This window comes from Ornithorhynchus anatinus, chromosome 14 (genome assembly GCF_004115215.2).
Source record: "Ornithorhynchus anatinus isolate Pmale09 chromosome 14, mOrnAna1.pri.v4, whole genome shotgun sequence".
Lineage (NCBI taxonomy): Eukaryota > Metazoa > Chordata > Mammalia > Monotremata > Ornithorhynchidae > Ornithorhynchus > Ornithorhynchus anatinus.
In genome coordinates, this window is record NC_041741.1 from 12,784,292 (window position 1) to 12,806,354 (window position 22,063).

The following is a 22,063-nucleotide window of genomic DNA, read 5'->3' on the forward strand; positions in this document are numbered from 1 at the left end:
CAAAGGAACAATATCTCTCGGTTTCACAGAAAGGTGATTTTTCAAGACTGTTCACAAAATCTTAGCCATTTAAGCAAGCACCTTTCTAATCAGACGGGCCCCCTACCAGTTTCCTTGGGCCAAATACTCCATTAAAACCTATGTATATTCCACCCACAACACCAGGAAGGTCCACATGTCCTTAGATCCCTACTAAACAGGCAGTTTGGTAGTCACTTTCCTTTTTCTGCATCTCAGAAAGGTAACCAAAATACCCACTGTGACTAGGGCCCTCAACATGAAATTGGTGAGAATGTAGTTAATACCACTGAAGCAGAAGTGGTCAATTTAAAACCACAGCTAGAGCGAGAATACATCTACTTGTCTAAGTTACATATGTGCCCATTAGAGCTAATTAACATCCTCAGCCTGAGATGTCAGACTGCTGAAAGTCCTGCCACCACCAGTTTCCAGCCCTGAAGAGGAATGCATGTTTCATAAGCCAGGGGCAGGAAAACAGCTGCCCTCACATTACTTTATCATCACAGCGATCCATTTTGCTAAATTACATACTCTCTCATTATAGATACTGTAAATACACATTAAATTATCATTATGTTAAAATGATGCATGTGAATAGTGTCAACAGTCATGTCATTTTTCTGAAGTGCTGATCTCCTGCCAGTCACTGGAAACTGGGCCACAGGTCGAGGAAGAGGAGACTTGACTGATTTTTGGTTATCAAGACTAACAAGTTGGCATTTTTCACTTTTACCTTGTGTAAAAATGGTTATTTTTGCTGGAACTTATTTTCAGTTGGGGTTGGAAAGATCAATTTCTATTTTTGTGATCAAAATCACTTTTTAATATTAAGGGTTTTAGTGAGATCATCCCTGACTTTTTTAATATGTCCTTGAACACCTAATAGCTGTAACTAAGGAGACCAAAAAATATCCAGTTACCACACTGATAATTCATGTAACAGCTTGTGATGCAGATAAACATCAGCAGGGTGAGGATTGCTCAGCTACTCGTACGAAGTTGTTTTAAATTACGGGTCTGATTCAGAGGTACTGTTCCAGGCTAAAATTGGATTTTTAACCATTAAATATGCACACTAGTTTGTAGTCACTCTGAAGAAGTACCTTTGAAGATTTAGCACAGGTAAAAATGAAATCCACAGAAAATCCCAAACTCTTATTTTAACCAATACTGTAGTTTCTTTCAGTCTTCTAACACCAGGGTTTCTAAAGTGAAGCAAAAAATGAATTTGAGATATTCTGAACATATCTGATTATTCAGCTCCTACTCCTCTTCACCTCCTGGATATAACAATTATGACCTACAGTAAGAACCTCTCTGGAGCAAGAGCATTTTTCTCAGTGAAGATAACATGAACTCTTGTTAAAATGAGACTTCGCCTGTAAATACCGCCACTTTGAAATCACCGCCAAGTAATTTCTCAGTCAACAGTAGAACCTGGACCAATCAAATGTGAGGGCTTTGAGTGACTGGTTTCTGAACTAAGAAGACCTGGGCACACTCTTCTTGGTCGGCTTGGTCAGTAGGAAGGAGATATTCTGCCCTCTCAGCTGACAACCATGCCCCTAACCCAGCAGCCAGGGGCCGGTTAACAACAGACGAGGTGGGCATCCCCAGCCAGTCAGCTGTGGGTTTAGGTTTATCAGACACCCAAGATACCCAAACTAAATTGGCATTTCTATGGATATGTGGCAATAAGTTTATTACATGTGTCCATACACCCCGTTAGAGTGAAACTTCTTGTAGGCAGGGAATGTGTTCTGTGCTTCTGTTGTACTTTCCACTTAGTACAATGCACTGCAACCAGTGGACACTCAAAAACACCAACTATTACCCCTCCAGATAATAATAATAATAATACTTGTTGTGCACTTACTATGTGCCAAGAACAGTTCTAAGAACTAGGGTAGATTCCTGTTAATCAGGTGGAACATAATCCCTCTCCCATGAGGCTCACAAGGTAAATCGGAGGGAGTAGGATTTACTCCCCATTTTACAGGCAAGGTACCTGAAGCACAGAAAAGTTACGTGACATGTCCAAGGTCACAAGCAGACATGTGGCAGAGCTGGAATTGGAACCCAGGTGTACTGAATCCCAGGCCCATGCTGTTTCCACTAGGCCACGGTGCTTTTCAGATCCATTCTGAGAACTTCACAGAACACAGGATACGGTTCTGTAAAGGGATTCATCACTACTCTTACAGAAATGAAAATGATTTTGCTCTCACAAAGATTGTGTGCCTAAAGAGGAAAAGGCTATTATTCGAGAAGAACACTTGTTGATCCTTTTAAAATTTGCTAACATTTGAGTAGTATTACCATTAACTGTGACAACTGTTTGTCAGGCTGCATCTAATTTAATGACATTTGGCAGAAGTGCATTATCAGAATTCTCCATCATAACTTGAGCAAAGAGGGAGTGTTCACACCACACCTCTGAAGTCAAAGGAGAGGTTGCATTTCTATAAGCTGGGTCATGGAATTTCCCCCAGACATTTATTTAAAATAAGTTACCGGAAACAAAGAACTCATTTTCCCCCTCTGTATGTAACAAGAAGCTTCATATATACCTTGTAATGCAAACATTAAAAATCCAAGGGAGATGCATAATGGTCAGAGTTTTCCTATTACTGGACATCGTTTATTTGATTTCAAGAAATCAAAACTTTTTTTTAGGGTACACAAGACAAGGAGACGATACACATTAATTTAAATCGCACTATTCAGTATGTGCTGATTTTTGGTATTTTTTAAAATCTACAGTAAAGTCCTTGCCAGATCAGCGGATAGGTCAACCATGTCACAGGACTAGAGGTTTACAACAAAAAACAAAAGAAGTGCTGGAAAGAAAGATTTAATTCATCAACAGTATCTACTGAGTGCAAAGTTTACTGTATTAAGAATTTGGAAAAGAACCTGGGGATTAAATCCTTCCCTCCCCGACATACTGTGACTGGGTGTGGAGCAGGGTCTGTGTCCAACCTGATTATCTTGTATTTAACCCAGCGCTTAGAATGGAGCTTGCCACACAGTATGTGTTTTAACAAATACCATGGAAAAAAAAAGAACAAGAGAGGCAAGATGTACATTCCCTGCCTATACAGAGTTTACAGTTTAACAGGGGAGATCAATCTACAAAATTATTTCAACCAATGGCATTTGAGTGCTCACTGTTAGCAGAACACTGAGCAAAGCGTTTCGGACAGCATAATAGAGTATTATTTAAAAACAGTGAGAGTAGCTGGCTGACATAAAAGAGAACAGCTCCAATCAATTAATAGTATTTATTGAATGTCTACTATGTACAGAACACTGTATTAAGTGCTTTAGGAGAGTGTCCCTCCCTCTAAATTGTAAGCTTGTTGTGGGCAGGGAACATGTCTACCAACTCTGTCATTTTGTACTCTCCCAAGTGCTTAGTAAGGTTTTCTGCACACCATAATTGCTCGATAAATACAATTTATTACCACAAACTTAAAAGAAATTACCTCCACCCTCAAAGAGTTTACAATCCAGAAAGGGAGACACCAAAATAATTTACAAATAGGAGGAAGACGGAAAAGGGGATATGCACATATGAGTTAGTGCTTAAGTAATAGGGTAAGATATGGAAGACGCATTCCCTGCCCACAACAAGCTTACAGTCTAGAGGGATAAATGCCTTGGCGGGTTGTAAATACAGAAGAGTGAAGGTAGTGCTCAAATAGCAGATGAGGAGGTAGAATATAATCTGGGGAGAGTAAAATTTAAGCAGGGAAGAATTCTTGGAGGAGATGTGATTTCAAGACAGTTTTGAAGATGGATAGAGGGTGTGTCTGAAAGAGGAGAGATCTTCAGGGAGGAGACAGTGCTTGGGCAAAGGGTCAGTGGTGGGAGAAACAAGAACACAGCATAAGGAGCAGGGGATGTGAGTTTGAGTGGAATGAGAAAACAGAAGTTAAAATAAAAAGTTAGGAGTTTCTGTTTGATGTAGAGAGGAATGAGTAAGTTCACTGTGGGCATTGAATGTCACTGTTTATTGTTGTATTGTACTTTCCCAAGCAATTAGTGCAGTGCTCTGCGCACAGTAAACGCTCAATAAATACAACTGAATGAATTGGAATTTTTTGAGGCGTGGATGATCTGAGCAGCAGCAGAGTGGAAATGTGGAAACAAGTGAATGGGGAGACTGGATACAGGCAGATCAGTAAGGAGGCCGATGAGGTAATCACCCAGGGATATGACAAACCTCTTGGCCAGGGTGGTGACCATTTGGATGGAGAAGAAGAGAAAGACATATTGTGGAACAAAAAAGGCAGGATTTGGCAGTAAAGTGGGGGGTTGAAACAGAGGGAGGAGTTGATGACAATGCCAGTGTTGTGGACTTCAAGGATGGGGTGGAAGCAGCGTGGCTCAGGGGAAAGAGCGTGGGCTTGGGAGTCAGAGGTCATGGGTTCTAATCCCTGCTCCGCCACTTGCCAGCTGAGTGACTTTGGGCAAGTCACTTCACTTCTCTGTGCTTCAGTTACCTCATCTGTAAAATGGGGATTAAAAACTGTGAGCCCCACGTGGGACAACCTGATCACCTTGTATCTCCTCAGAGCTTAGAACAGTACTTTGCATATAGTAAGCGCTTAACAAATACCACCATTATTATTAATCTTGTCAGCTGTGACGGGAAGGTGTGGTGAGAAGAGGATTTGGGAGGAAAGATGAGTTCAGTTTGGGACAAATTAAACTTGAACTGTCAAGGGGCATCCACATACAGCTGTCCAGAAGATGTGGGATTTCAGAGGAGACCTCAGTGCTCAGCACTTGATTAAAAACCGCAATTCTTCTTAGACGGCAGGGCTAGCAAGCTAGATCTAGCAGTCATCCGGCAAGAAGTGGCAGGTGAAGCCATGGGAGTGGATGAGCTCCTCAAGGGAATAGAGAGAGGGCATGGCCTGGAAAAGTGCCCTGAGGGAGACACGCGTGGTTTAGGGGGAGGGAGGCAGAAGAGGAGCCACAGAAAGAGCCCGAAAAGGAATAAATGGCCAGAGAGCAATGAGAACAAAGAAAGAACTCTGCTAGTAAAACTAAGGTTAGATAATACATCTGCAGCATGGCACAGGAAGCAGCATGGTGTCACGGATAGAGCAAGGGCCTGGGAGTCAGAACGTCATGGGTTCTAATCCCGGCTCTGCCACTTGTCTAATGTGTGGCGTTGAGCAAGTCACTTTTCACTTCTCTGTCTCAGTTACCTCATCTGTAAAATGGGGATTGACACTGTGAGCCCTATGTGGGACAGGGACTGTTTCTAACCCGATTTGTTTGTGTCCATCCCAGCGCTTAGTACAGTGCCTGGCACATAGTAAGCGTTTAACAAATACCATAATAATCATTATTATCTGGCTCCATTCTAGCAGAAGCTGAAGGATCAGACACTCAAGAATGAGTGAGTGAGGAACATGGACAGCTGAAGCTGAGGAAAGTTTTATTCTAAACAGCGCGACCAATAAGTGTCACATCATTGCAGAATTCAGACTTGATTGAGTCCCTTGATTTCCAAACTGTCCCTCATCAAGGTACCTGCTGGCTATCACCAAAGGTCACGTTCATAAAGATTTAAAAAGTCATTCCTCCAGAAGACAAGGGTAGTGCAAACTGGCACCTTAGAGAATAGTAAGTGTCCTTATCTGAAATTCTACACACAGCAGTATAGGTACACAGAATGACAACATTACCGTTAGCAGTGGCTGGCTAAAACATTAAAAAAGTGGAAGACTTCATCTTTATCAAAAACTGCCACTTCGGTTGAACATTCAGTACATTTTACCGGGTGATAGATTTCTTCCTCCATTCCCTCCTGCTCTTCTGTAGCAGTCTGATTGTTGGACTCGTTCTTATTGCGTCCCCTCCTTTTCTTTCGGTTCACTGGTCCTCTGTACCTGAGAATTTCCTCTTTGTTAACCGAACAATTCATCACAAACATTGCACGGTACTGAGTTTTGTAGGATTCATGCCTTAAAATGGGGGGAAGGAAAGCAAAGGTTGTTAGTTTTGATTGGGCAAATCTGGTGAGGTTCACTCACCTCATTGAAATCAGACAAACCTATGTGCTGGGGTAGATACAAGATACAAGGTTCTGTATGGAGTTCGCAGGTGAGGTAGGAGGGAGAACAGGTACTGAATTCCCATTTCAAAGAAGAGGTGACTGAGGCACAGAGAAATGACTTGCCCAAGGTCACACAGCAGCCAAGTGGCATGACTGGGATTAGAACCCAGGTCCTTCTGACTTTTAGGCCTGTGCTCTAATTCTCTAGGTCTTGTGGCTTTTTTCATGTGATTCTTTCATTAAAAAAGTGCTGATCACTCCTCACACTACCTGTGGCTTAGATGTTTTTAAATTGACTATTTGACAATTATGTCACTATCAGTGCCACCTTGAAAACCAAAAGGACAGCTACAGAGATGTTCTTCCACACTGCCTTTCCTGTACTTCCAACACAGGAGATGTCTGCTCTGTTTGGTAAAGAAGCGCTTAGTGCAGTGCTAAGCACTTACTACAATGCTCTGCACACAGTAAGAGCTCAATAAATACGACTGAATGAATGTAAAGCCATCATTTTGAACCATCAAGATGGAGTCAAAAATTAAACTGATTTTTTTTTAGCTTTTCCCCAGTCAATACACAGACAGTGTTTTCTTCAGGATTCCTGTGGGTCTGACAATGCCTTCCTTCTGTTCTAGATGTCTCTTGTAAATTGTATTACAGCTCCTTTTTTCATTGTCTTTCTTGCTCTTATTCCAATATAGCACTTCTCATACTCAGCAAGGGTTAGAAAGCTGCAGAGACCATAAGAAGACTCCATTCCTGTGCTTCCAGGCAGACCTGTCCCACACCACGCAAAAGCAGAAACTCTTCCTCTGGAACGTGACCTGGCTTTTTGGGAGTTCACTTCATTTCCAGTCCTTTCCTCCTAGGTAGGCCATTTTCTCTGAGCCTTTCATTCTCTCTCTACTGCCTTCCAACATTTTCTTGGGCATTCAATTCCCCTGGGGCACCTTTAAGCTTTTAAATTGTGTAGCGGGGGCAGGGGTGGGTTCTAGTTACCTAACCCAGATCTGAGCCAGGCTCCAGCCTGGGCACAGAGGAGGGGAATGGCTTTTCAGCCACACTTCACCTGCCTCGCCCTCAGAGAGCATTCCACTGACCAAGTTTTCACACCCCAGACGGTTAGTGAAATATTACCAAAGAGGTGACAACAGTCCTGATGCTGTCTGGTTAAACCAATACTCTTTGTGTACTTGAAAAGATGTCAGACCAATATACTGATCACAAAAGCAGTGTGGTCTAGTGGGAAGCAGCATGGTCTAATGGATAAAGCATGAGCCTGGGAGCCAGAGGACCTTGCGCTCTAAACCCAGCTCTGTCACTTACTTGCTACATGACTTTGGGAAGGTCACCTGACTTCTCTGTGCCTCAGTATCCTCAACTGCAACATGGGATTCAACACCTATCCTCCCCCCTACTTGTATGTGAGCCCCATCTGGGACAGGGACTGTATTCAGCCTGATTAACATATTTCTACCCCAGCACTTAGAACAGCATTTGATAGAGAGTAAGTGCTTAAAAACATCATTAAAAAAGATTAAAAATAAATCTATTCCACTTTATGCTTGGCTTGTCTCTTCAAGCTATTTCAATTTAAAATTCACTCAATTTGTCTTTTCCTCCTTGTTCCTTACCTCTGACAGTCGAGGCACAGTGTGGTCATGCAAGCCGGGCAATTCAAGACGGCATCACTGGTGGGAACAACCGGCTGCCTGTGTGATCCCTGCACTCTGAGACCGTGGTATCTACAACAGAAAACACAAGCTGGGAAAAAGGTACAATACAACACTGGAAGACTCCAAGCATTTTACTAAGTCATCATTTCTATTTCAGCAAGAAAATACCGAGGAATTGCTCTAAAAATCTAGCTACAAAACCCCACTTAGGTTATCTGCCTACATTACTTCCGTTATGGCATACAATCTAGCTGAGTATAAGGTATGTGGCGAGGCTAAGACGACTCTTCCTCTAGACAGTAGAGCACAGTCTCAGAGTAGAGTAAGGGAAATTTGTCTTTGAGACATCATTTATCCCTTTTCTTTACGAGGAAAAGTTCCTTTTCTCTTCTACCCTGAGAGAAGTTCTATTTTTTATATATTTACACACATCTTCTGTGGGGACTCTCCCTCTCTCTCTCTCATGCACCTGCCTTCCTCCTCTCCTAAAGTTACCCTTCTTCTTCCAGAAACCACTTTCCTTTTTTCCCCTCACTTCAGGATTCCCAAAGTGGACAATGATGTACTTTTCCTATTATTCTGGCTGTGCTTTTATAAGAAAAAATAATGTCATCCTACTCTTTTAAAAGCATCTCTTAAACAGTCCTGTTTTAGGAAAAACATGCCATTTTAGACAGATCTTATGTGTTTTAAAAAAGCAAAAAGGATTATTTCTTGCTTTTAACATTAGGATTATGACATCCCTCCATCTGTATTTCCTTCTCATGCTCAACCCCAGGTTCAAAGAAGGCAGAGAGAAGCAGTACAGCCTAAGACAAGCAGCACAGCCTAAGACAAGCAGTTTGGCCTAGCAGAAAGAGCACGGGCCTGGAAAGCAGAGGACCTGGGTTTTACTCCCGGCTCTGCCAACCACAGGCTACGTGAATCTGGGCAAGTCATTTAACTTTTCTGTGCCTCAGTACCCTCAAATGTAAAATGGGGATTAGCTACCAGTTCTTCCTCCTACTTAGACTGTGAGCTCCACATGAGACAGGGACCATGTCCAACCCAATTAACTTGTACCTACCCCAGCACTTAGAATAAAGCTTGACATATAGTAAGCACTGAATATTACTACTTATAATAATAATTTTAACCAACCACTCCGAGGGCACAAATTTTCCACCATCTTACCCCATTCTCTGTGCATCCACCCAGGCCTGGTCTTCGTTGTCTTTTTCTGGATCGTATAGTAGTTCATCATTTGTAAGGACCCGGTGATGCCGCTTCCTTTTCTTCTTAGGTGACTGTGCAACTGTTGAGAGAGAGTAAGAGAAAGCTAAAGACCATTTATGAAGCAAACTCTCTTTAGTCAATTACCTTATGGGCAACATTAACTCTCCAAGATTTCTAATACTTTTGGAATGAAACTTTTAGGAAAATTTCTTGCTCAAACAATCTAGGGGCCAAGGTCAGTTACCTGATTTCTCTTCATCTTCAGAATCAGAATCAAAGTAAATATCATCATAGTATTTTGAAGGACCTGCATCCGTGATTTCAGTTCCAGAAGAAGAAACTATTTTAAAATAAAAATCCAAAAAAAAAAGTGCATGTCAGATTGAGTTGCATTATGAGACAAGGAGGAACCATGCCAATATCCCTCCCTTGAATCCCCAGCTTCATAGCACCATCGCCCCTAGCTGGGTATGGATGATGGGCAATACAGGCGATCTCTCAGATCCTCAGGACCTAAAACGAACAGGACACTAAATAATGGGGTAATCAACCATGCGGAAGAACTTGAAGGTTCAGCCACATTATCCACAAGGATGAAAACGTGATTTCCTCATCCTAAGTCCATTTTTAGGGGATAAACAGCCAAACAGCATATTTTTGGCTCATGCAAGGAGTGTGCGCTATTAGAGCAGGAAAACAGTCAACTGCCCCTCAAGAGTCACAAGGGAAAATAATAAACCTACAAGAGAAGTAACATTTGAAGAGTTTTCAACCAAGAACATCCCAGAAATGAGATGTGCATTTGTTAGAACATCCATAATGCTGTTATTCCCTTCACTAGAGATGTGTTTCCTCCATTTTGCATTAAACCCATGTCAAGGAAATCATTTCAATGAATGAGCGAGGGTTCTTAAGCTTTTAATTATTTGGGGGGGGGGGGGGGGGGCGGGCGAGAAGAGGATGCATACACCGAAAAGGAGACTTACCTCTTTCTGGAGAGTACAGCTTGTCATCCATAGCTCTTATGGTGGAATTTAATTCAGCTTCCATTTCCTTTTCGAATTCATCTTCACTCGACGATTCGCTTTCCCCAGTAAGACATTCTCTGATCAATTTGCGCTTTTGGTGAGGAGTCCCATGCAATAGCACATCCAGTTCATCTTCAGAACTAAATGGCATTTTAAAACACATCAGTGGAATTTCATCCCAACATAGGCACACTTTATTCAGACTACTAGCTAAATGAACATATACCTACGTACCTATCTATATAATCATTATGGTATTTTTTAAGTGCTTACTATGTGCCAGGAACTGTTAGAAGCACTAGGATGGATACAAGCATATCAGATTGAACACAGTCCCAGTCCCACATGGGGCTCACAGTCTCAATCCCCATTTTACAAAGTAGGTAACTGAGGTACAGAGAAGTAAAATGACTTGCCCAAGGTCACACAGCAGACAAGTGGCTGAAACAGAATTAGAACCCATGACCTTCTGACTCCTAGACCCATGCTCTATCCATTACATACACAAACACATGTCCAACAGAACAGCATATATAGCATATATATTAGAGAAGCTGGGTGGCTCAGTGGAAAGAGCACGGGCTTTGGAGTCAGGGGTCATGGGTTCGAATCCCGGCTCAGCCACTTGTCAGCTATGTGACTTTGGGCAAGTCACTTAACTTCTCAGTGCCTCAGTTACCTCATCTGTAAAATGGGGATTAAGACTGTGAGCCCCACGTGGGACAACCTGATTCCCCTGTGATTACCCCAGCGCTTAGAACAGTGCTTGGCACATAGTAAGCGCTTAACAAATACCAACATTATTATTATTATTACCTAACAAGGACAGACAACTGCTGTCCAAGTCTTAAGACACCTGGATGGAACAGGGCCTGGGACCGATCTGATTATTTTGTACCTAGCCCTGTGTTTAAACTCAGTGTTTTGACATCAAGGACGTGCTTAATAAACCTCATAATTTGTGGGTAGGGAATCTGTCCGCCAACTCTGTTGCATTGGATTCTTCCAAGTGCTTAGTACAGGACTCTGCACATAGTAAGCGCTCCATAAATACCACTGATGATGAAGACTGATGATGATGAACGGCCCATGTAGAGCTCTGTAGATAATAATAATAACGATGATGGTATTTGTTAAGTGCTTACTATGTGCCAAGCACTGTGCTAAACTCTGGGGTAGAGAGAAGGTAATCAGCTTGCCCCACCTGGGGCTCACAGTCTTCATCCTCATTTTACAGATGAGGGAACTGAGGCACAGAGAAGTTAAGTGACTTGCCCACAGTCACACAGCTGACAAGTGGCAGAGCGGGACTTCGAACCCATGAAATGTCTTGCCCAACGTCACACAGCAGACATGTGGGGGAGCCGGGATTAGAACCCAACGTCCTCTGACTCCCAAGCCCAGGCTCTTTCCACTACTTTCATTCAAGTACAGTGCTCAAGTGCTTAGTCCAGTGTTCTGCACACAGTAAGCGCTAAATAAATACAATTGAATGAATGAATCTATGATTCTATTTACCAATTTTGATGGTACTGATGCCTGACTCCTTGTTTTAGTGCCTGTCTCCCCCTTGTAGACTGCGAGCCCATTGTTGGATAGGGATTGTCCATATGTGTGGCCAAAATGTACCTTCCAAGCGCTTAGTCCAGTGTTCTGCACACAGTAAGCACTCAATATATACGACTGAATGAATGAATCTATGATTCTATTGATCTATTTTGATGGTATTGATGCCTGACTCCTTGTTTTCTTTTGTTGTCTGTCTCCCCCTTTTAGACTGTGAGCCCGTTGTTGGGCAGGGATTGTCTCTGTGGCCGAAATGTCCATTCCGAGCGCTCAGTCCAGTGCTCTGCACACCGTAGGCGCTCAATAAATACGATTGAACAAATGAATTTATGATTCTACTCATCTACTTCGTTGGTATTGATGCCTTACCCTTTGTTTTCACTGTCTGTCTCCCCCTTGTAGACTGCGAGCCCGTTATTGGGCCGGGATGGTCTCTCTCTGTGGCCGAAATGTCCATTCCAAGCGCTCAGTCCAGTGCTCTGCACACCGTAGGCGCTCAATAAATACGACTGAACAAATGAATCTATGATTCTACTGCTCTATTTTGATGGTATCGCTGCCTGACCCCTTGTTTTCTCTTGTTGCCTCCCCCTTGTAGACTGTGAGCCCGTGGTTGGGCCTGGATGGTCTCTGGGACCGAACCGTCTATTCCAAGCGCTTAGTCCAGTGCTCTGCACACCGTAGGCGCTCAATAAATACGACTGAACAAATGAATTTATGATTCTACTGCTCTATTTTGGTGACATTGATGCTGGACTCCTTGTTTTGCTGCCTCCCCCTTGCAGACTGCGAGCCCGTTGTTGGGCCGGGATGGTCTCTGGGACCGAACCGTCCATTCCAAGCGCTTAGTCCAGTGCTCTGCACACCGTAGGCGCTCAGTAAATACGACGGAATGGATGAATGAATGAATTCGGGGGGGGGGGGGGAGGGGTCCCCGTGGTCCTCCCGGGTGGGGGGAGGGGGACCGACCCCGAGCCCTACCTGGTGGGGATTGACTCCTCGTCGCTGGGCTCCTCCACCAAGTACGAGTCGTAATCCTCCGGGAGGCGGGCCATGATGGCCACCGGGCCACCGGACCGGCCGCCGTGCTCTCCCCCTTCTCCCTCCCCGCCTCAGGCCGCCAGCCGCTGCGCATGCGCCGTCCGCGGGCGCCCAGGGCCGCGCGGGGAGCTGCGCATGACCGGAAGCCGCTGAGCCGGACCGGAAGCCGCTGAGCCGGACCGGAAGCCGCTGAGCCGGACCGGAAGCCGCTGAGCCGGACCGGAAGCGGTTGCCATGGGCCGCACCGGAAGCGGTTGCCATGGGCCGCACCGGAAGCGGCTGCCATGGGCCCAGCCTAAGCCTTTTGGAGGTGGGCTGCTCCTCCTCCTCCTTCCCCCTCTGGGCTGCGGCGTTGGGTGGCCTTAATAAGAATAAAGATGGTTTTAATTAAGCGCTTAGTACAGTGCTCTGCACATAGTAAAAGCTCAATAAATACTGTAATAATGTTGGTGTTTAAGTGCTTATTATGTGCAGAGCACTGTTCTAAGCACTGGGGGAGACACAGGGGCATCAGGTTGTCCCACCTGAGGCTCACAGTTAATCCCCATTTTACAGATGAGGGAACTGAGGCGCAGTGAAGTGACTTGCCCACGGTCACACAGCTGACAAGTGACAGAGCCGGGAGTCGCACTCATGACCTCTGACTCCGAAGCCCTGGCTCTTTCCACTGAGACATGCTGTGATGAATAAGCGCAGCACAGCTATGACTGTGAGCCCCACATGAGACAACCTGATTACCTTATGTCACCCCCCCAACGCTTAGAAGAGTGCTTGGCACATAGTAAGAGTTTAACAAATACCATAATTATTATTATCCACTACACTCTGCTGCTCAGTGACCTCCTCTGTAAAATGGGGATTAAGACTTGTGAGCCCCACGTGGGGCAACCTGATGACTTTGTATCCTCCCCAGTGCTTAGAACAATGCTTTGCACATAGCACTTCACAGATGCCTCATCATCATTATTATTATTATTATTATTCTGGACGGACCAGAGCCAGACTGTGACCAGAGCCCTGTATCAGCAGGAGACAGCGGTCGTGCGCAGCCTCGAGCCAGACAAGGCTTGGCTGGATTTTTTTGCCTTTTGAAAACTCGAACTGTGACCCAGAACCCTGATACCAGAACTCTTCCTCCTTCGGAGTTTGGATGCACAGCTCAGCTGCTACTCCTTGTGCAGTGTCCTTCAGTGGTATAGAGTGCCTGGGAAAACAAGCACTTCCAGAGCCCTAAGGGATTGCAAGAACTGTATCCAAGCACCACCCCTTTTTATTAGCAGGAGATATTCCTGACTAATGGAATGTTGAGAACTCTGAGACGAGAGAAGAGTGGAGAAGCAGCGTGGCTCAGTGGAAAGAGCACGGGCTTTGGAGTCAGGGCTCATGAGTTCGAATCCCAGCTCTGCCACTTGTCGGCTGTGTGACTGTGGGCAAGTCACTTAACTTCTCTGTGCCTCAGTTCCCTCATCTGTAAAATGGGGATTAAGACTGTGAGCCCCACGTGGGACAACCTGATTCCCCTATGTCTACCCCAGCGCTTAGAACAGTGCTCGGCACATAGTAAGCGCTTAACAAATACCAACATTATTATTATCTGAGAGAAGCAATGACCCAAAATGCTACTACGCAAGTCACCCAAAAGTCAATCACGCAGTAGTATTTATTGAGCACTTCTGTGTGCAGGCCACCATACTGGTGCCCCCAACCTGTGCTGAGCACCTACTGTGTAGAGATAGAGAAGCAGCGTGGCTAGAGAAGCAGCGTGGCTCAGTGGAAAGAGCACGGCCTTTGGAGTCAGGTCATGAGTTCGAATCCCGGCTCTGCCACTTGTCAGCTGTGTGACTGTGGGCAAGTCACTTAACTTCTCTGGGCCTCAGTTACCTCATCTGTAAAATGGGGATTAAGACTGTGAGCCCCATGTGGGACAACCTGATTCCCCTATGTCTACCCCAGCGCTTAGAACAGTGCTCTGCACATAGTAAGCGCTTAACAAATACCAACATTATTATTATTATTAGAGTACTTGGTGTCTTAAATGTTGGGGAGAATGAGTTTCACACATGGATCCTAATAATAATGTTGGTATTTGTTAAGCGCTTACTATGTGCCAAGCACTGTTCTAAGCGCTGGGGTAGACATAGGGGAATCAGGTTGTCCCACGTGGGGCTCACAGTCTTAATCCCCATTACAGATGAGGGAACTGAGGCACAGAGAAGTTAAGTGACTTGCCCACAATCACACTGCCGACAAGTGGCAGAGCTGGGATTCGAACTCATGAGCCCTGACTCCAAAGTCCGTGCTCTTTCCACTGAGCCACGCTACTTCTGGCCCACGGGATTCATAGCCTTGAGAATACAGGGATAAGGGAGTTAGTGAGGGACACAAGGAATGTTTGAAGTGAGTCAGTAAAGCAGAGTAAGTATCAGTAAATGTAAAGAAAACAGCAGGCTCATCACCACTCAGGGCCATCCAAAGTCCAACATTTACAATCAGCTGTGTGGTCTGTGGATACAGCGCAGGCCTGGGAATCAGAAGGTTCTGGGTTCTAGTCCTAGTTTCACCACTTGGCTTTGTGACCTTGGGCAGGTCATTTAACTTTTCTGTGCCTCTGTTGCCTCCTCTGCAAAATGGGGATTAAGACTGTAAGCTTCATATGGGACATGGACTGTCTCCAAACTGATTATCTTGAATCTACCCTGGCACTTAGAACAGTGCCTGGACATAGTAAGCGTTTAACCAATACCACAATTATTATTAGTGTTCCAGTATCAAAACGTGCAGCATTCCAGCTTCTCCCATGTAGAGTGTAAGCTCCATTGCAGGCAGGGATCACATTTACCAACTCTATTGTACTGTACTTACCCAAGCACTTAGTACAGTGTTCTGTACACAGTAAGTGCTCAATAAATACCATTGATTGATTCCTGAGACAGTACTTAAATAGGGTATGTAATTTTCGTACAGAAGTATTATGGGAGGTTGAGAAAACAGAAGTGTGCAGATGGTACATAAATGGTAGTTGGTGGGATATAACTTTCCTGGTCTGTGGAGAAACAGCTGAGAACATATATTCCCGCTTCAGCTTCTTTTTATCCCACTCCAGCAGGGTAAAATTGAAGCTTCTCATAAAGATGCTCACTCCATAATGATGATGAGGTCCATTGCTTCCATGGGATTTATACCAGTAGCAGAAGCGGCCTCCTGCATTTCACTCATATAACTTTTATAGACAGTGGGCACAACTGAAACTAGCTCACCCTGCCCTTTGGTGTAGGAAAAAGAGGTGGAGTCAAGAGGGCAGCTCCACCTCTTTTTTTTCTGCCAGCAAGAGATGATGAAATTGTCACAGCTGTTTTTCTGGTCCTTTGGTGCCAAAGGCTGGATGCAGGCTAGGAGCTTCTCAGTGCCAGCAGGGACTGGGGAGATTTGAAATGACAGTCTGAATGATGTGGCCACAGAAAACCATGGTGATTCAAACCTGAAACCATGGCAGGTAGCGAACAACCCATTATTACAATATGAATCTGGCGCCAAGGCTTAACCTAAACTGCAGCACAGCCGGCCTGACGGTGGAGTTTCTAATCATTAGACTCCAAGGAGGTGTTCTGTTTTGTTTTTCTCCACTGGATTGACATTGGGACCACTTTACTGGAAATAATGCTAAGTGCGGAATTGAGAAAAACATCCAGAAGCCAATCGCTAGTTTTATGTAGGTCCCAGGAGTCATGACTGAACCAAACACCCAAATTAGATAATGATCAAAATCTAGTTTTAATTGCTAACACAAATGGAAAACATCCCAACAGAGAATACTTAAGGACAAGGTTTTCAAGATAATATTTAAAACCACTAGGGTTTACAACTGTCAGAGCTATGCTGAACGTTTGATTAACCAATGTCATGGGGTTTAAGCCATGTGGCCTACCTGAAAGCTTTGATTAGGGAAAATGCTGGGAAAGAGTTTAGTCTAAAATAACCCCAAATTAAGATGATAACCAAAATAACCCACTCTAGCTTCTTTTTTACCTCAGGTATAGCCTAGATGGAGAGAAGTAAATAACCACAATAAAAATTTCTTCTGTGTGGGCCTCAGACAATTTCTCACAGCCGCAGGATGCTCAAACAATGCCAGGCTCTCAGCTTCCCTGTCCCTTCAATTGGCTAGGCCAGTTCCTTCCCAGAATGTCTCCAACAACCCTGGGAACTTGTGGGGGGAAAGAGGCTGGGGCATGGCCAGGATCTATGTCTTTTCCAGACCTGACTTGCTAACAGCAGAGTTAGTTATGGTTGACTTCATTTCTGATGCTTTGGCAGAGTTCATTATCATGGTGTCTTAACATAAGAGCTGCATGTACACTTGTGGATGAACCACAAGCCTGATCTTTCAGCATCAGCCTCAAAATCATAAAACCCATGATGGGGTGCCTCACAAGGAGGATAAAGGCCAATCCAAATAGTCACGCGAGTCCCATTGCAGTGTGGCCTAGTGGATACGGGACGGCCCTGGGTATCAGAAGGACCTGGGTTCTAATCCCAGCTCTGCTTACTTTGCTATGTGACCATGGACAAGTCACTTCACTTTTCTGTGTCTCAGTTACCTCATCTGTAAAACAGGGATTAGTACTATGAGTCCTATTTGGGACATGGACTGTGACCAACCTGATTAGCTTGTATCTTCTCCAGTGTTTAGTACATTGCCTGGCACATGGTAAGCACTGGACAAATATTTAAAAAAAAATAACACCAGTTTACATTTTGCAACATATTTCACCATTCAGGGTCCTACTTAACTGTTTTATTAATTTTTCTTCCAGTTGAAAAAGGTCACTTCAGGAACCTTTCAAGGTTCAACCCATCACTGGAGAGAGAGGATATAAGGACAACTCATTCGAAGAACACTTTGGAGAGGTCAAATACCGAAAAGAAAGGTGAGTTATTAAAAGGCTAAAGATTCATACAAGCTGTTCTCTCACTTTTAGATCCCAGCTAGTAAATGGGTGGTTTATTCATTTCAAAGAGGATCTTGCTGAAAATAAGCTTTTTTTCCATATTTGGAAAAAACAATAAAAATTACATTTATTTCCTATAGTGGCTGCTTCTCAAGTACTGAAACCACAAAAAATAAAACTCTGTTACCGTTGGAATGGTTAGCCTATATCCATTGTGTAAATTTCTAGGCAAGATCAAATTCACAATTTACTCCATCAAAATCAATGAGTAAATTCACAGAGATTTGTAAGTTCCTCAAAGGCAGGGGCCACGTCTGCTACTTTTATTATTGACTCCCATCTCATTTTCCCATCCTATTCACCATTCTTGCAGCATCACCTATGTGCTTGGGCCTGTACCTAGCTAAGTACTTCGGTATCCCACCTCCTGTTCCAAAGCACTTATTTACATATCCTTAAACTCTGCAGCTTCCCCTATCTGTGCATTTTGGACAAATCTGTCTCCCCCACTAGACTGTAAACTCCTTGAGGGCTGGGATCACTTCTGCCAACTCTACTGTATTGTACTCTTGGAAGCATCTAGTAAGCTCTGCACGCAGTAAATCCTCAATAAATACCACTAATGATGTTGATAATATTAGTTTGCTTCTTTCTCTTTAAAAGTCCTCCTCCACCTCCCTCTCCGAGGACACGGGAAGTCTGGAGGCGTCAACAACAGCAAGATTGGAGTATCTGAGAAAGTAGGGATTTGGAAAGAATGTGAGAGCAGAGCAGCTGGAGGGCTTTAAAGCCAGACTGCCAGAGGCACAGATAGTTTTTAGATTTCCTAAACCAGCACTCCCTGCTGTGTTGTCTTCCTGCCTGGAGGAGAAAACGGTAGATGGGAGAATGCTGTAACTGATAGCAAGAACTGGAATCTAAGAGTCCTAAATATGGGTGGGGGTGTTGTGGTTTCATCTTTGGCTTATGCTGTTTGAAGGCTGCAGCAGCTGAGGGGTGGAGGGGTGTTCCTAAAGAGAGCTATCTGCCTGAGAGAAGACAATCACCCTAGGATTGACAGTTAATTGACAATACCTCTAGGATTGACAGTTAAGTCAGACATGCACTGGCTCTACAGTTTCCTGTTCTGGCTCCATAGTTTCCTGTTAGCTAGGTTTGCTTTCACTTGGATCTACTCTAATACACCTATCTCCTTTATTCTCCCATTTTTTTTCCCTCTCTTTCAGTACATTTGATTTACTGGATAAAGAACACTGTTTGAAGATCAGGTTTCAACCAAAGTGATAAATAAATGGATGCTGAGCACACAAACCTCAAATATCACCCCTTAAGAACACTGGAGAGAGATCCCTGCCCATAACGAGCTCATAGTCTAGAGGGACAATGGTTAATTCTTTGCCTTAGTCCCAGCCAAGCTACAGGTTAGAAGCCCTGCTTCACGGGGTTTGATCTAAGGATCAGCCCACATTAGGATCTGGTATGGTACCTCAACACTGGAAAAATGATTTGTTGAGAGGCTGAGGGAGAACAGAAATCAGTCAAGATAGGTTCAAGTACAATTCCTATCGACATCTATGTTCAGTAGCACTATATGGTTGCTCTGCTGAAAGATAGTAGCCATTGATGGATGTGATCAGGTATTAGCCAGAGTCTGGGAGAATGAAGTGGTTAGGGTCTAAAGTTTAAGATATTTAAGATTCAAGAAGTATTTAATAGCTGAATTTTTTGTTAATAGATGCAGGTCTTCTGATCTACCTTTCTACAGTCTGTTCAGAACAATCTTTTTGATTGCCACTATGTCTTCCTCCTCAACCCCTCACTTCCAACAGTTCTCAAGAGGGACACAGCAGAGAAAACCCAGTTAACTGAGCCTTTGATCAGGTCAGCAAAATGTTTCCTACTTGAGAATTAAACGGGCTCTCCTGAAGAGGGGAAGTCTCCTGTTCTCTAAGAAATTGGGGAGGAAGAGATGGGGGAGTCGCCTGTTATATTCAATGTATGGTGTAAAACCGTGTAAACCTAAATTACAGACTACTCTGTGGGTGAACATATTTACATAATACAGCACCTGAGTAAGGTCGTAACCTTGCCTGGAGGCTGATCTGATGCTCAAGGTTCTTTCCAGGTCTGATGCAATGATACAGTATTATATAAACCCAGGGGAGCATTTTGATCCTTTGGCAGAGTGAGGGGAATCCATCAGAAAGTCTTATCCAATATTACGGGTGTGAATAGAGTCCTCATGCCCAAAAAGCTGAGTCTGCCAACCCCGTGCCCAAGAAAATGAAAACTGACAAACCATCCCCAAATAATATCAACTGTAGCACAGCAGCTCACCAGAAATATTCAGCATTTTGTATTTTTAGTTTCTACACTCACTATTTAGCATTTACACAGCGCTTTACATTTTCAAAGCACTTTACAAACATTTGTTATTCCTCACAACACCCCTGTGAGGTAGGTGAGTCCATCTTCCATAGCTGGAGAAACTGAGGCAGAGGCAACATAGCCAAGCCCGACAAAGGCAGACAGTGAAGGAAGAGCTATATTAAACTCAGCTCTGGTTCTCAGTCCAAAGCTCATCCTAAGTGCACGTTTCACTCCTGCGCATCCCCAGAGAAGTAGAAGTGGAGAAAAACACACCAACTCTCAGCCAGAGGCAACAGAAAAGTAACAGCTTAAATGGCAAGAGAGAATAATGAGATAAAAAACCTCAAGAAAACATTTAACAATTACAACAGCCAGGCAACAGAATGCAGTTGCTGAAAGAAGTCATGATCCTGGATATCTGGAGATATCTGCAGCTGAGCTCAGGAATGGTTTAGGAAAATGTAAACACGCCTGCTACAATGCAGGGGAAATAAACCAGCTGACCCTGTAGAGGTTTTCTCAACAAAAGGATTGCTGCCTTCATAAATATAGGCAGTTAGAAAAGACAGGGAGAGGGTCCAAAGTGAACCCACATCTACCACAAAATTAGTAAAGTCCTAAAAATGTTCATTCACACTGAGAAGGCCAACTAATGAAACTTTACTCTTGTTCCCAAGCTCTCTAGAGAACAACTGAACTCTTCACCAATAAGACTCTTCCCTCTGGCACGGCCCTTGCCCACCAGCTGACAGGGGGCTCGGGTCCCAAACCTGACTCATAGGTGGATGAGTCCAGGGTAAAATTCATGCCACTGCAATCCTACTTTCATCGGCGATTCCTTTTTCTAGCACTACGTACCTAACTTGCCCTATTCAAATCCCACTTGGAACCTGCTATGGGCCTGAGGGTGTGTGGTTATTGTCCTGTGAGCGGGTTGGTGCTCTGTGTAGTCTCCTGAAATCTGAGTTCTGCAGGGTAAACAAGAACATAACAAAGGAAAGGCAGATTCCAGAACTTCTCCTCCTTTTGACAGAGCTCGTGATAGAATGACTACATCGTTAAAAAAAAAAAATCAGTCATCACGGTTTATTTTACAATAATTGGGATTAGTCTACAAGTTAAGGCAAATATACTAATGCATTTGCTTCTCTTCAGGAATCATACAGAAAAAAGATTACATAAAGTCTGTTCCAAAACGTCTAAGAAATGTTCATTAATTAAAATGTCAGATTAGGATGCTTTACCGATACATGGATAAACTAAGGATTTATACATTGCTTGATAGTAACAATACTCAGCTAATGACAATATTTAGTTCGTTCATTTGAACAACGTATTTCAAATGGGTAACTCCAAAAATTACTTACAGAGGTAAATAAGATTGGCAGCCATAAGTAATACTATTCATATTGGCTACTTTCACACAAAAAACAATGTTTGGTTTCTGAACAAGGAAAGCTTAACGATTAAATAAACGTACATGTGAATACATGTAATTGAGTACACGGTCGCTTCGTACAGTCTGGAATCACTTGGAAGTGAAGTCACTCCATTTTTTTTCTTTTATTCAGAAGACAAAAGAAAAGGAGAATGTTTATGTGCATGATGTCAGCTGATTCTTTTTGTTTCCAGTGAGCTGTAATGCCTAGTCATCAACAAAACTAAAATCCCAAGGAAGGCAGCCCTTGTTAATGGCAGGTTGGAGGATGGTTTATGTGTCTCCATTTAATACTGCCAAGCAGCTTTGCAGCAGCTGTAAATTACCCTAGAGAGGAACAAAACAGTTTGTATTTGTCCAAAGAAGAATTTTCAGAAGACCTGCAACTGAGCGCCACTTTAGAGAAGCAGGGAAAACAAATCACTTTAAATCTCTTTAAAAGCAAGGACACTGGAGTATGGCAAACCTGCTTTAGAGAAAACAGCCACTACATCCAAACTAAAGCTCCGTGACCTACCTGGACAAGACACACTGATTGCACTTGGCTATCTTGACTGCCATGCTGCCCAACAAGTCAAGAGAATAGAAAAGTACAGGGTTTCACTCGTTTCTCCCTTAATGCAAGGGTTATGCTGATGAACCCCATTTTAAGAAGAAAACTTGCATTGTGGTACCCTCCCCTG

The 22,063-nt window shown here is 43.7% G+C and overlaps 2 protein-coding genes and 1 long non-coding RNA gene across 4 annotated transcripts in view; 1 reads left to right on the top strand and 2 right to left on the bottom strand.

Moving 5' to 3' along the window:
- Positions 1–5,453: 5,453 nt before the first annotated feature.
- Positions 5,454–12,695, bottom strand: LOC100081416 (E2F associated phosphoprotein). Its single transcript, XM_001512171.4, has 6 exons — positions 12,564–12,695; positions 9,975–10,156; positions 9,233–9,328; positions 8,947–9,067; positions 7,732–7,842; positions 5,454–6,005 (listed from the first exon to the last, which is right to left on the bottom strand). Exons 1-6 carry the CDS (start codon positions 12,635–12,637, stop codon positions 5,729–5,731), a joined length of 861 nt encoding a protein of 286 aa, XP_001512221.1. The 5' UTR covers positions 12,638–12,695; the 3' UTR covers positions 5,454–5,728.
- Positions 12,696–12,880: 185 nt separating this feature from the next.
- On the top strand, positions 12,881–19,499 carry LOC114816558. Its single transcript, XR_003764346.2, has 3 exons — positions 12,881–12,933; positions 17,438–17,551; positions 18,799–19,499. It is a non-coding gene; the product is annotated as an uncharacterized LOC114816558 (long non-coding RNA).
- A 418-nt stretch (positions 19,500–19,917) lies between these two features.
- SNX6 (sorting nexin 6) overlaps positions 19,918–22,063 on the bottom strand; it is a 31,992-nt gene continuing 29,846 nt past the window's right edge. For both annotated transcript variants that reach the window (XM_029078995.2, XM_001512119.6), the window contains exon 14: positions 19,918–21,707. In XM_029078995.2, the coding sequence (XP_028934828.1) occupies positions 21,654–21,707 (54 nt within the window). In that variant the 3' untranslated portion in view covers positions 19,918–21,653. The remainder of the gene's footprint in view (positions 21,708–22,063) is intronic.

Excerpts from the sequence above, each read along its gene's own strand:
- LOC100081416 (XM_001512171.4), bottom strand. The coding sequence starts at position 12,637 with ATGGCCCGCCTCCCGGAGGATTACGACTCGTACTTGGTGGAGGAGCCC. Across the intron at positions 10,157-12,563 it reads GAGGAGTCAATCCCCACCAG|TTCTGAAGATGAACTGGATG; the intron begins GTAGGGCTCGGG and ends AATGCCATTTAG. Across the intron at positions 7,843-8,946 it reads GTGGATGCACAGAGAATGGG|ATACCACGGTCTCAGAGTGC; the intron begins GTAAGATGGTGG and ends TTTCTGTTGTAG.